At 37.1% G+C, this 13,321-nt stretch overlaps 1 protein-coding gene across 3 annotated transcripts in view; it reads right to left on the reverse strand.

Annotated features, from left to right (window-relative positions):
- Nucleotides 1–13,321, reverse strand: part of LOC110456849 — a 141,062-nt gene that overhangs the window by 34,201 nt on the left and 93,540 nt on the right. For all 3 annotated transcript variants that reach the window (XM_021507850.1, XM_021507849.1, XM_021507848.1), the window contains exons 85-97: nucleotides 12,259–12,436; nucleotides 11,484–11,618; nucleotides 10,473–10,877; nucleotides 9,331–9,483; nucleotides 8,360–8,554; nucleotides 7,407–7,909; nucleotides 6,726–7,074; nucleotides 6,102–6,260; nucleotides 5,524–5,755; nucleotides 4,975–5,174; nucleotides 1,952–2,122; nucleotides 1,198–1,323; nucleotides 316–516 (exon numbers count right to left, since the gene is read on the reverse strand). In XM_021507850.1, the coding sequence (XP_021363525.1) occupies nucleotides 316–516; nucleotides 1,198–1,323; nucleotides 1,952–2,122; nucleotides 4,975–5,174; nucleotides 5,524–5,755; nucleotides 6,102–6,260; nucleotides 6,726–7,074; nucleotides 7,407–7,909; nucleotides 8,360–8,554; nucleotides 9,331–9,483; nucleotides 10,473–10,877; nucleotides 11,484–11,618; nucleotides 12,259–12,436 (3,007 nt within the window). The remainder of the gene's footprint in view (nucleotides 1–315; nucleotides 517–1,197; nucleotides 1,324–1,951; nucleotides 2,123–4,974; nucleotides 5,175–5,523; nucleotides 5,756–6,101; nucleotides 6,261–6,725; nucleotides 7,075–7,406; nucleotides 7,910–8,359; nucleotides 8,555–9,330; nucleotides 9,484–10,472; nucleotides 10,878–11,483; nucleotides 11,619–12,258; nucleotides 12,437–13,321) is intronic.

Here is a 13,321-nt window from a genome sequence, read left to right on the forward strand (position 1 = left end):
AAAACTAAATGTTGTATTGTTACCAAAGTTCCACATACCTGTAGTTGTGAAGAAGTTGTTGATTTTACTAAAATACTAATTAAAAGCTAATTAGTTTATAGTGAAGAATGAGCTTCCCTACAAGTAACTAGTCATACTAATTAATTTACAACAGTGCGCACGTAACAATTTATCTTCTGAATCTCAACTATTTTTTTCCCAGAGAAACATGGAATCCTCACCATAGAATAAAATCTTAACAGGACTAAGAAACGTATACATAACAAGACAATGCAGTCTCTACAAACTAAAACCTGGAGAGAATTGATAACTCACCTTCTAAGCAATAATGACCAGCTGGCCATGCCTTATTGAGTGCATCATTAGGTGCCGCTTGTGTGGCGTTTTCAATACACAGATATCCGGCCATACAATCTCCAGCAGGGCTTCCCAGACCTGTGGCGTTACAGAACTTCCCGGGTGGGCAGCCCTGACAGTCCCAGGAGTTAATTAGGCCTGTCAGCGAACTGTAGGAACCTGCAGAGGTCAAGGTCAAATATTTAGTCAAAGCTGAACTGTGGTTGAAGGTCATAAATAAATTAGACATATGTCAAACTGACATTAATGCCATGTACCCCTGTCTTCTCTGTAGGAAGTGAAATACAGTATTATTATTCATTAATACATATACTTCTACATTTTGAAAATAATTATTCAATTATGTAGATTTTAACTAAAGTAATATGCAAAGTAAACTTGTGATGCATCCTTATTAACCCTATTGACTGGTCTTAGATTACATTTTCTTTTGTGTGACGAACTTTTCATGGATAAGTAAATTTCACCTTGATTCAAGCTTCACTCTGACTTGATTATCTCTACATTTATTGTTGTTGCCATTCAAGCGCCCCAAAGCTCAAACTTTTTTGGGTGGCATGAAAATAACTTTGTTGACAGAAAATAGCTAGTCAAGGACATACAGTAAAGTCACTGTTTGGGGTCAAGGTCAAATATAGTGAAGATAATATTGCTGTCGTTTATGGCAACCACTAATGTCACCGATGTCTTTTGTGTATGAATGCATGCTTATAGCATTATGATGTTAATGGGAGTCAGAAACAACATCATCTGTTGTATAAATGTGACTGAATTATTGAAATAAACTTGAGTTCATTATCTGTAATTCATATCAATGATTTTAAGAAACACAGACATTACCTATGAGACATGGTTGACCATTGTCGGACGTTCCATTAGCACAGAAGTAGCCAGCCGGACATATATCTGTGTAGTTCATACCCTGGTAGGGACATGTCCGACCCTCAGGACATTCACGACACTCCGCTGAAAAACAGAAACATTGAACCTTGGTGATCTCATTAAGTCACAAAAGTGTCAAACAAGAAAATAACTTATTTTGTTTCATCAAAGATTTGAGAAAATCATAGAACTTCTTTCTCAAAGGTATAAAATCTTAACTAAACATGAAATGAAATGTGCTTTCCAAGTATATATAGTTTAATCGCATTATATAATATCATCTGCCTGCAGTTGGCTAAGGAGATGGAACATACATATTAAGAATTGTAATTTTGCTATAAACATTGATCAAGTTTCATCCAAATTAATCCTATTTGATTAAATTATTTTGCAAAAAAACCTTGACACATCAGAGCACAATATGCTGATTAATTATTACCATCAGCTTCCATTAACTTACAGCCTTTGTGTTCACCAAATATCATTAGATTTCAGTTATATTTGACTAAGGTATTGTGTGGACACTGTTTATCAATCAGAGTACAGTATGTTAATTATTTATGTGAAAATTTTCTCAACTAAAAAAAGTGAAAAAAGTAGTTCCTGTCAATTCAGAGATTCATGCTATGGTAATAGAGTAGAAATCAGCCCCTCTAAAATGTGGACGATGATCGGAGGAGGACGATGATCGGAGTAGGGAGATGATACCTACCGTGTTTAGTGCTAGGTGCATACGTTCCAACCTCACACAAGGTTTCCTTAACGTCTCCCGACTGGCAGTAGTGTCCCGCTGGGCACTCGTAACCGATGATTCCGTCGGTAGGAGTGGGCACGTTTGATCCATTCAGGCAAATGTAGCCAGCGTCACATGGTAAACTATAGCCTGCAGAAATGAGTGGAACATAGCTTACATGAATTGTTGAGAAACACTATATATCACTTACATAAAAAGATAAGGTTTTTAACTTACAGATATAAATTAAATAGATAACCTACAAAGATAGTTGAAACAGACTATAGTATACAAAATATGTTGTACAAAGTAAATTGGAAAAAACGAATATAACCTACGTAGAAAGTTGAAAAAGACTATAGCTTACATATGTAAATGAAATAGATTATATGTGAACAAGACAGTTGAAAGAGATTATGGCTTTCACAGATAAATGAAATATATTTCAAGATCATGTATCATGAAAAATATTTGAATGCATCAGGTGGTTTCTTTTGGTCCTGTTGATGAATATAAAGCCATATGTTTTTGCCAAATGATGGAACATTAATTGTTGGCACAATTTCATGTTTTATAGGGTTACCAGCTAGTTCAGGCTTCAGGTGTCGTTGATAACCATTCAATAATTTAGTTCTGTTCTAATTTGAAATAGACATCTTGCCATATGATAAATCTAACAGGAATTACAGAAAAAAACAATAAGTTGCACACTGAACATTATTCCTGTATCAAACTGGGACTGATTGTGAAAACAATGTTTCTGGAAAGAAGCTGAATGAACATGCGGGGTGTGATTTCCGTTGTCGCAAATTTTCATTTGAGCGAGTACATATATAATTATCTCCCTTTTACATGAATGTTCGTTCACATTATTTAACAATTTTTGGTTCTGTTTGTGATTTTTTTGTGAAATGTATTCCTTATTCACTTCAGAAACCCTATACAGTATGTATCCCTTTGCATGCCGTTTACAATTGTAACCTGGTATAGTTTATGAACCCTAATGCACTATACCTACAGTATAACAAGCCTGTGACTGTGAACTTTGACCTAGGTGCAGCATGCATATCATTACCATGTATGTGACTAAGGTGTGTGATTGAAGCAACAGAATGGATTAACACAACAGACATTGTGAAAACCTGATCAATGAATAATTCAGTTTGTGTTCTTTACAAATTCCATACATCAACACGGGACTTGGCGAAGTCATTTTAACAATGTGATGAATAATAAAGAGTTTGAACATATCCATCAGCTTGAAGTCGCCAAAAATATTTGAAATGAATAATTTCCACTTTTACCACTGTTTGATGGATGCTACCAGTATTAATTAAGCTTTAGAAATATTCAAAATTGATTGAAATCCAACAATACTAAAATATTATAAAATGAAATTCATTTTAAATCAAACAAGACTAAAATATTTAAAGTATTATATAAGAAAATTCAGTCAGACCTGTAAATATATGTGTTTTTTTTCAATTTTAAAATTAATTAATGAGAGTTAAATGAATGTGATAAACGTCGGTTATCACAGTTCAGACACTGTACACTGTACTATCTAACAGAAACAAAGTCACAGAACAAATAACATTAAACACTGTCACTTAAATCACAAACTTTCACAGTTATATGACAAACACATACAATTAAATAACAAACGTTGAAAGCCAACTCATCACTGTTGTAAACAAACCTTGACTGAAGCACAAAATTAACAAAATAATATCAACAACACCTGAATTAACTTCACACTTAAACAGGTATCCAAATTAATCTAACTTCAATAAATTATTTGTCAATCAGTATTAAGAAAAATACTGTACATAGCAGTTTAAAATCATCACGAAAACCTGCACAGACTTTTGAAGTTAAAAAGCACCATCACATCCACCCACCATCAATTCAAACTAATACCTCACATATACATTAGGGATCCGAAATGTCATTCTCAACAAAACTTCATATACTACCCCAGGTATGTTATTTTCTTAACCCTTTCACCCCTAGGTAACTTCAGTAAACTCTACCATGCATTGATATGGATGAGTCCATTATAGTCTGCAGTGGTAAAAGAGTTAAGCACACTCCTGCACCCTCACAACATTACAACAATCAGATTAAAATTCTCAAAGATAAAATGCCTTTATGTGGCATTATATACTTTTCATACTTTTTCCAACGAATATAACAATTACTACAAGAGTTAAATTTACCTAGGATAAAGTTTCTTTATGTGGTTATGAATTCACTCTCAAGATCACTGATTTATATAACAATCTAGAACCCACAAATTCAACACTTCATGTATACAAACAACAACGGGGGAAAACAATTAAAAAAAATCACCACCACATGAACTGAAAGCAGTACACAGACACAATGGACATTTTATAATAAAACTTCGTCAATAACAACAATGCGTGATATATTGTGGGGATGCAGCACCACCTACCGGTTGTCACACGACCTGTAATAAAAACCTCGGATTGAAATACGAATATTTTCTACAAAAGGCCCATGGGGTCTGTTACACTGGTTTGTGATTCATTCACTTCCACTATATTAACTGTACTTGAGATAGCATTTATCTACTTGGAATGTTTTTGTCATTTTAAAATTTCTTAAACAAATAATCTCTTCACCAAACAAGAACACAAAATTGTGTCATAAAAACAGTTTAGATTCCCTTTTCTTTTACACGTCAACTGAAGAGAGTAAGAAGTGTTTTATACTCAATTTGTAATACAGTGTATTTCTTGCAACTAGATTATTTTTTCAATTATAACATTTTGCAGTTAAATAACATATCATTATCCACTGCTAACATTATATAGGAAAATTAAAAACAAAAAGTTGAACTTTATCCTCCCAACTCACACCAGAAGGAGAGGGCGTTTTTAAGTTGAGACAACTTGTGCCTAATCCTTTTTGTTGGATGACAAATGAAATGTTTAAATCAACCAGAAGTTGATGACCATTAGATATAGTCAGCGTACCGTTTCTGGAGCTGTCAGGTGTGCAGTAGTTGCCAGGTTTACAAGGCTCACAGTCACTGAGTTGCGTGTTGCCCGCGATGGATGCAATGGTCCCGTCTGGACAGGGAATGGGCTGGTAGCTCCCAAGGGGACAGTAGCTTCCTATAGGGCAACGACCTTCAGTGGGTGTCGGCTCGGTCGTACTTCCGTTACAGTAATATCTGTAATGGAATGTTTACACCAATAAAATATTTTGTAGAAACGAAGGATCAATTTTATTGATCATGTCACCCAGGGATGTTTTGTTGCAAAAAAAATAACTGTTGAGGAAGCCAGATGATGTTTCTTAACACACCATATCAGTACTGAGGATGATCTATCTGCGAAAGATTTATAGTCATAATGGTATCATATTTATAGGAGTCTAATACAACTATAAATGCTTGTAAAACATGCATGCCCCCCACCCCACTTTGATGGAATTGAAGCTAACCGAAGTAAAGTGGAAAGTAAGTCACAGTGACCTACTTCTTTATCTATATTACAAAGCAGTAGGCACTTTTTACTTACCCTGCGAAACAGTCACCTTCCGGCTCTGGTAACCCTGTGGCCTGACAGTACTTGCCAGGAGGACAAACCTGACAATCTACCTCAACGGTCAGTCCAGTACGATTGTTATAGGTACCAGCTGGACATGGAAACTGGCTGGACAGATTGGTCATTGCTGGACAGTAGAAACCCTGTGGACAGCTGTTATTGGTCAGTTCTCCAACTGCCTCTACACTGCTGTCGCAGAAGTAACCTTCAAACGATGTCAGAGGGGTTATAACAGAAATATACTATATACAAAAGATTAAAATTCCAGTAGCTGAAATCATATATAAAGATAGATTAATTATGGTTGGTCATTCAAAAGTTAAAAGGTTTTAATAAATTTTCAAGCTGCTGTAAGTAAAATATTGACACAGGACAGATGATATAGAGGCTGCATTATCTCGTGAGCTAGTTTGGCCTAGGTGAGCTAAATAAATCATTTAGTCTTTCACAAGTGCACATAAGAAATTCTATTTACATCCACATATCACACCAGTAAGGGTTAAAGACATGACAAACACATCTTTTTATCGTGTCTTTCTGACTGTACATACCTGCTGGACACGGTTTACAGGTGGACTGTTGGTACTCGTTCTGGTACTCGCCGCTGGCACAGCGGTACGGTGTACCTGTACCCACGGTACAGTAGTGGCCAGGAGTACAGCGGTAGTCAGAGGGATCCGGTACACTCTGTCCCCCAGGGCAGTAGTAACCTGGACACAGAGAAAGGTCAAAGGTTACAAACAATAAGATCAAAGGTCACAAAGTAACCAGGCGACAGGTGAAACTCTTATTTTATAAATGGTCACCTGGCAACAGGTAAAAGTCTAACATTTCAATCAAGTAACTGGTGAAGGTCAAAATTCCTCATCAGGTGAAATATGAAGGTCAACCGTAATCAGGTACCAGGTGGATGTTAAACATTACTTCCAATGACCTTGCCACTAAGGTCACATACTATCTGTGATGTTGACATTTCTTTTTTTTATAAAAGGAAGGTTACTTTAGTCAATATTAATGTTAATTCTTATTTTTTTTCTAAACCATTTAACTCAGTTAATTTTGCCAGAAATTATGAAACACCCTGTTAAACTGTATATAATAGGAACAATTTAATAAGAAGAGGTTTCGTTATGCTTTAATTTGTCAGAAATTTGAATGGTGAAATATCTCCTTACCAGCATCACATTGTGCGGTGGTGGCACTGAGACCGGTCCCATTACAGTAGTAGCCAGGGTCACACTCCGTACACTCTCCTTCACTCTGTAGACCTACTGTGGAGGCGTACGTTCCATTCCTACAGGCGTTTGGGAGATCAGTTCCAATTGGACAGTAGTGGCCGACAGGACAGATGATTTCTCTGGCCGAGGTGGCGCCCCCTGGACAGTAGTATCCAGCATCACAGTCATTGGTAGGCAGAGGAAGGCCGGTAGTCTGACAGTGTTTCCCAGGCGTACAATTCTGCATGGCATACGACCCCTCTGGACAGAAGAATCCAACCTGGCATTCCCCACCGTTGGAGGACGGCTAAAAACACAAGAAAACATGTCATTTATATTTTTGACAAGCTGATCAGTTTTGAAATATGAAAACCAATTTTGTTCATCTGCAAATCAATTTTATATGTAGGACATCTATATATAGGTATGTGACTAGATGAAATGAATTTACTGAATAGCCAACTTATTAAATAGACTTTTGTGATCAAAAAAATCTTAAATGAAACTGAAACTTTTTATTAAAGAATCACATACTTTATTGGACATTTAAGTCATCCTTTGTATAAATTTAGAAAACAAACAGTTGGATAAATGATTTATGCAATCATTAAGTTACAAAATCGCAGTTATCTCCCTTACCTGAGCCTCGTAAGACCCGTTAGTGCAGTACCAGCCCGCCGAACAGTTCCCTGTGGGGTAGGCGTTCCCGTCGCCTTGGCAGTACATGCCTGGAGTACAGGGCACACAGGAGCCAATGGTCTGCTGCGTGGTCAGATTGTTATAGCTACCAGGTGGACATGGTAACATGTAGGGGTCAGTTGTATTTAGGCCGCAGTAGTAGCCGCCTGGACACACGTTAGGAGTGTAGTCTGACGTGTTGGCATAGCAATAATGGCCTTCTGGACAGCTCTTACAATTGATCTGATTGGTTAGGTCTTGGTAGGAGCCTGCTGGGCAGCCAATGGGATTGTCTGATCCCTCGGGACAGTAGTGACCAGCTGGACATTCATGACCGATGATTGGGTGAACAGTGCCAGTCGGACATTGGGTGTCGTTCAGCATAAGTGGGTTGGCACGATCAACCCCAGACACACAGTAGTAACCGCCCATACAGAGGCCTGAGGGGGCGGTCAAGTTTGTTCCTAAGAACAAAACAACAGGTATTTCAATAATCACATAACAATTTTATTTTTATTCTTCCTAAGGACAAAGGATAATGTTCCTTTTTTTGTTCCTAAGGAGAAAACAATGGATTTTCAATAATCAGTTTGGACAATGAGATTTTCAAAAGAACCTGCTTAAAATTTGGTTGGGACAGTAGCTACCTCTAGATCCTAACCCAACTATTGCCTTCTTCCATAATCCTTATTAAAATATCTCTCACTGCCCTGTAACCAGATCAATGTAAATAATCCAAAATGTTTCCTCACAATATTTGAAACACTCATGGACACAACAAGTTCAAGTCAACCAGATTTTAAGTTCCTAATTAGTTTAATGAAATTAACGTTTTTCATTTTAAAGTAACAATATTTTTTCTAAATTTGAACTGTACTTCAGTATTTCAGGATTAAAAGACATTTGTCGCCAACCTTGACAGAATTTTCCCTCCGTACATGGCATACAATCCTCTGCCTTCTGTAGCCCGGTAACGTTGTTGAAGGTTCCAGCTGGACAGGGCTGAAAGTTGTGTCCTGTTCCGTTAGGACAGAAGAATCCCTCGGGACACAGAGTCTTGGCAGTAGATGCTACACCAGGAGTCACTAACTCAGGGATACAGTAGTAACCTGCAACAAAATACAATTCTTATAAGAATATTGGTGATACAATTATCTAACAGGCCGATATCTATGTATTTGTATGGGAATCCTCCTGTCGTATTCCCCTCCATATTTTCATATACGTGATTATTTCAGATCATATAGCAGGGAGACTTCACTCCTGTTCGTAGGAAGACTGCATTTTTAGTAGGGAGACTTTCATTGCAAGCATCTTTTACCTCAATCAGAATAATGAATTTGCCTTTATATCGAACAACACTCATCAATTAAGACTTGTTCACATAATTGCCATTGATACAATGCTTTCTAAATATATGAAACCCTTTTATAGGTGTAAAGTGAAGTATTTACAAAAAGGTTGGAATTTCTAATTACATAACACACAGTTCGGGGAGGTTCTGATTCAAGGGAGTTTACAACTGTGACTATAACAAGTGTTCGTAGTTACAGTCAATACTCAGAGGCAGTTAGGTAGGTTACATGGTTACATTGTGACATCTCCTATTTTAATTACCATGTCACAAATTGGTGTTTATGTCAAACATGAAGTACTGCATAAACACTGTCTTTTACATGTCAAAATAATTACTTTTTACAAACACAATAATATCAAAGTGCATTACCAATGTCTAGAAACATTTGCAAATTCTGTACTGGTTGTATTGCTTTTTTTTTTAAAAATATGTTTATTTTTCTAGGTTTTTGGGTCAAGAATATTTCTATTAAAAAATATTTGTTGATGCATAATCCATAAAAAAGTAACGCGGAGGACTAGGACAAACCTTCAGGACACACATCGCAGACGAAGGCTCCGTCGTAGTCCGTAAACGAGCCGTCTGGACAGTACTGAGGAGTTCCGGTACCCTCGGGACAATGCGTGGCCGCCGGACAGATGATCTGAGTCTCCACGCTGGATCCTGACGGACAGTAGTAACCTAAAACAAACAAGGATAATAATAATGATAATAATTGGAGGTTCTTATATACCGCTTTATCACAACCTAGTTCGTAGGTCGTCTCAAAGCGGTTCACAAATTATTATCCTTGGTTATAGGGCCTTTGCAACCAGCCAATACATTTCTCAACTCCCTGGAGCCGGAGCTGCCATTTTGGCGCTAACAGCTACATTCAACAATTCTAGCACTGCCCAACCACGTACTCATTTACAGCTGAGTAGACAGGAACAAGCGGAGTAAAGTATCTTGCTCAAAGATACAACACATTGCCGTGCTGTGGCGCGAACCCGCAACCCTTCGGTCACGAGCCCGGCGTCCTACCACTGGACTACCGTGCCTCCAATGATGATTATAATGAGGTGCATCTAGTAATACCAAGTGGATTTAATATTTCTGCTGTATTACCTGTCTGTCAACAGATGATCAGTCATTAGAGGCGTAATGAAAAGAAGACGAGGTTTTCTTTGTGATGTGATAAATATTTCACAAATATATGAAAGAATAACAGTTCTTACAGTTGAGATTGTGGAGTATTATCGTGTATGTTGAAGACCATTGGTATGTATTATTTTGGTAGAAATTACAGCTGAAAAGTTGTGTTTAAGTCACTGGAGACAACATGAACAAGGTACTTTTAGGTAGATCCGACACATTACGGTACTAGGAAGGTTTTTTGTAGTTGCATAAGTATAACAACTATTGAACCATTCATGAGACTTGAAAAAATTATGTGCAGGTATATTGTAGTAACTGTGATTATAGCAATATAGTTCAACTAAAACAAATTATAATTTATACACTTATGATATTGTGAGTTGTAAGTGATGCAAGCAAGTCTTTTTCATACTTACCAGATTTACAAGGCCCTGTGACATTCGTTAAATACTTACCAGCTTTACAAGGCCCTGTGACATTCGTTTCACACTTACCAGCTTTACAAGGCCCTGTGACATTCGTTTCACACTTACCAGCTTTACAAGGCCCTGTGACATTCGTAAGTCCATTTCCGTTACAGTAGTATCCAGATGTACAATTTGCACACTCGTAGTTGTATGCCAGTCCAGTCGCGTCTGAGAATGTTCCGTTTGTGCACTGGTCTGGATACTCAGTACCAACACCACAGAAGTGACCAATTGGACAGAGGGCCTCCGTCACCGACCTTGAACCAGAGGGACAGTAGTATCTTTCTTGACACTGTCCGGCGGGGGCAGTCAGACCGGTCTCGTTACAGTGATAGCCACCAGTACAGTTGACACACTGACTTTCCATATGAAGGTTCATTGCATTGCTGTACGTGCCCTCGGGGCAGGGGATAGGCTCGTCCGTACCCTCGGGGCAGTAAGATCCCGCAGGACAGTCATCGGCAGTAACCACTGTAGGGGTAAAAATAAATAAAGTGATATTGCTACAAATGGAGGCGTTACAATGGTCTCAGCAATGTAATGACATGATAAATATAAGTATTTACATCAATCCCTTCTTCAGCTTAGTAAACTTAGCTAAAGAACATATTATTTACGAAGCGCTAGCGCGCACCATAGAAAATGTTAGCTTATAGCTGAAAGTACTGCTAATAGATCCTACATAGTCTGCAATATGAGCTAATGCCATTTGAAGATTTTAACATATTTGAACCTTGTGACCTTAAACATAGGTCAGGCTCACTCAATTTTAACAACTTTCCTAGTCCTACATCACAGCTATATGCTGGTCCAAAACCAATATGGTAATCCTTATGGTTCTTAAGAAGATGTATAAAATGTGAATTATTTACAATGATTAATGACAAGGAGGAGGCAGGCTCAGGTGACCTAAAATCTGATTACATTACAAAACACTTTCTGGTCTTGCGATAAACATGCAATAAAATGTATTTGAAATCTGATTATAAAGTTGAGTAGAAATGTCCACTAGTATGTGCTAAATAAGGTAGGTGGCTTGTTTAACAATTTTTAACCATTTGTAACAATGTGACTTACAGTTAGGTGTTGTAGAATCAGCACCCTCTCGACAGAAGTAGCCCGCTGAACACAGCTGTAAGGGGTACGTCAGTCCGACCTGATCACAAGCCCACCTCCCAGTGCAGGGCGAACAATCAGACGAGTTGGTCAAACCTACATAGCAAAACAACTAACTGTAAATGTTTGATATTGTTTAAAGTATTTATTTTTATGCTAATTTATGAGTCTGCCAAGAATTCATATAAACACGTATCATCATTACTTACTCAGAAATTATTATTTTTTAAATTATTTTCTGGATTATAATGTGGATGGGGATTCACTGCATCATCAGGGTGACATTTTAGTACAATACTATAACAGGGTGACATTTTATTACAATACTATAAGGGGGAGACATTTTATTACAATACTATAACGGGGAGACATTTTATTACAATACTATAACAGGGAGACATTTTATTACAATACTATAACGGGGTGACATTTTATTACAATACTATAACGGGGTGACATTTTATTACAATACTATAAGGGGGAGACATTTTATTACAATACTATAAGGGGGAGACATTTTATTACAATACTATAACAGGGAGACATTTTATTACAATACTATAACAGGTTGACATTTTATTACAATACTATAACAGGGAGACATTTTATTATACTACTACAGAATGCGAAAGAATTCATTATCAAAAAATTCTTATCAGGCAGCTTTAATGCGACAACTACAATGAAGCACAGTAGAAGATGAATCCCTATCCATTGTGACTCTGGTCCTACATACCTGTCCTGTTGTTGAATGTTCCTTTAGGACATGGATACTGGTCAGCATGCTCTGTGCCGTTCGGACAGTAGTATCCCTCAGGACACACCGTGGCTGCGTAGTTGACCACAGGTCCAAATGTAGCATTACAGTAGTAGCCCTGTGGACAGGTCAGACATTCAGACTGACCAGGGTTGTCCTGTAAACAAAGGTCAGGATCAGGGTTCCATGAACAAATATGTACAAACATTTCAAAAGTTGTCGGTGCAAACGATTTACCTGTGTAAAAAGCCAGGTGAGGTAACAATTTGTACCTGATGAGTAACTGTCAGGTGGACAAGTACATAATACTTATTTTGGCTTACTTGAGTTTTAGCACATCATCAGATTTGAACAGATCAGCACTTTGATGAATTGGTGCATCCACCCAATACTCCATAGAGAACAATGTACATGAACTTCTATTGGTGCAATGATAACTTAGTGTAATATTTAAAGTGCTAGAGCGCTAAAATAAGACTATCGCTAAAATGTGTACATTTACAGTAACTATTATCTACATGAACTTACAAAAATAACCTGTATTAAAACTATTTATCTATAAAATGAAATTTTCTTGTGTTACCTTAACAAGGTAATAAGCTTTATTTACCTAGCTTAACAAATATTTTACCTATCCTACCTAGAACAACAAGTATTTGTTACTGACTCTACGTAAGGAATAGTTTCCTTACACCACCCCCTACTTTTGACTTGTTTTCATGCACAGGCCCCCTGGGCTTATCACTGGTAAAATACAGTATATATATATATATCCAGCAAAACGATTATTTACCTGTTTTTACTAAGTATTTGCATATTTTTATCCAGCAAAATGAATTTTTGCCTATCTTTTCCTAACCCAGCAAGTATTGACATATTTTTACCTGACTAAACAAGTATTTATACTCCATCACATAAAGATCTATTATATCAAAACATTCTTAATTTGAAATCAAATTAAAATTCATATCTACCAAACAAACCTTCTTTTTGTATGTATTCCAAGTGCCTTTGCTGTGGTAAAGTTATTTGAAGTAATCTG

Source organism: Mizuhopecten yessoensis, unplaced genomic scaffold (assembly GCF_002113885.1).
Source record: "Mizuhopecten yessoensis strain PY_sf001 unplaced genomic scaffold, ASM211388v2 scaffold8931, whole genome shotgun sequence".
Lineage (NCBI taxonomy): Eukaryota > Metazoa > Mollusca > Bivalvia > Pectinida > Pectinidae > Mizuhopecten > Mizuhopecten yessoensis.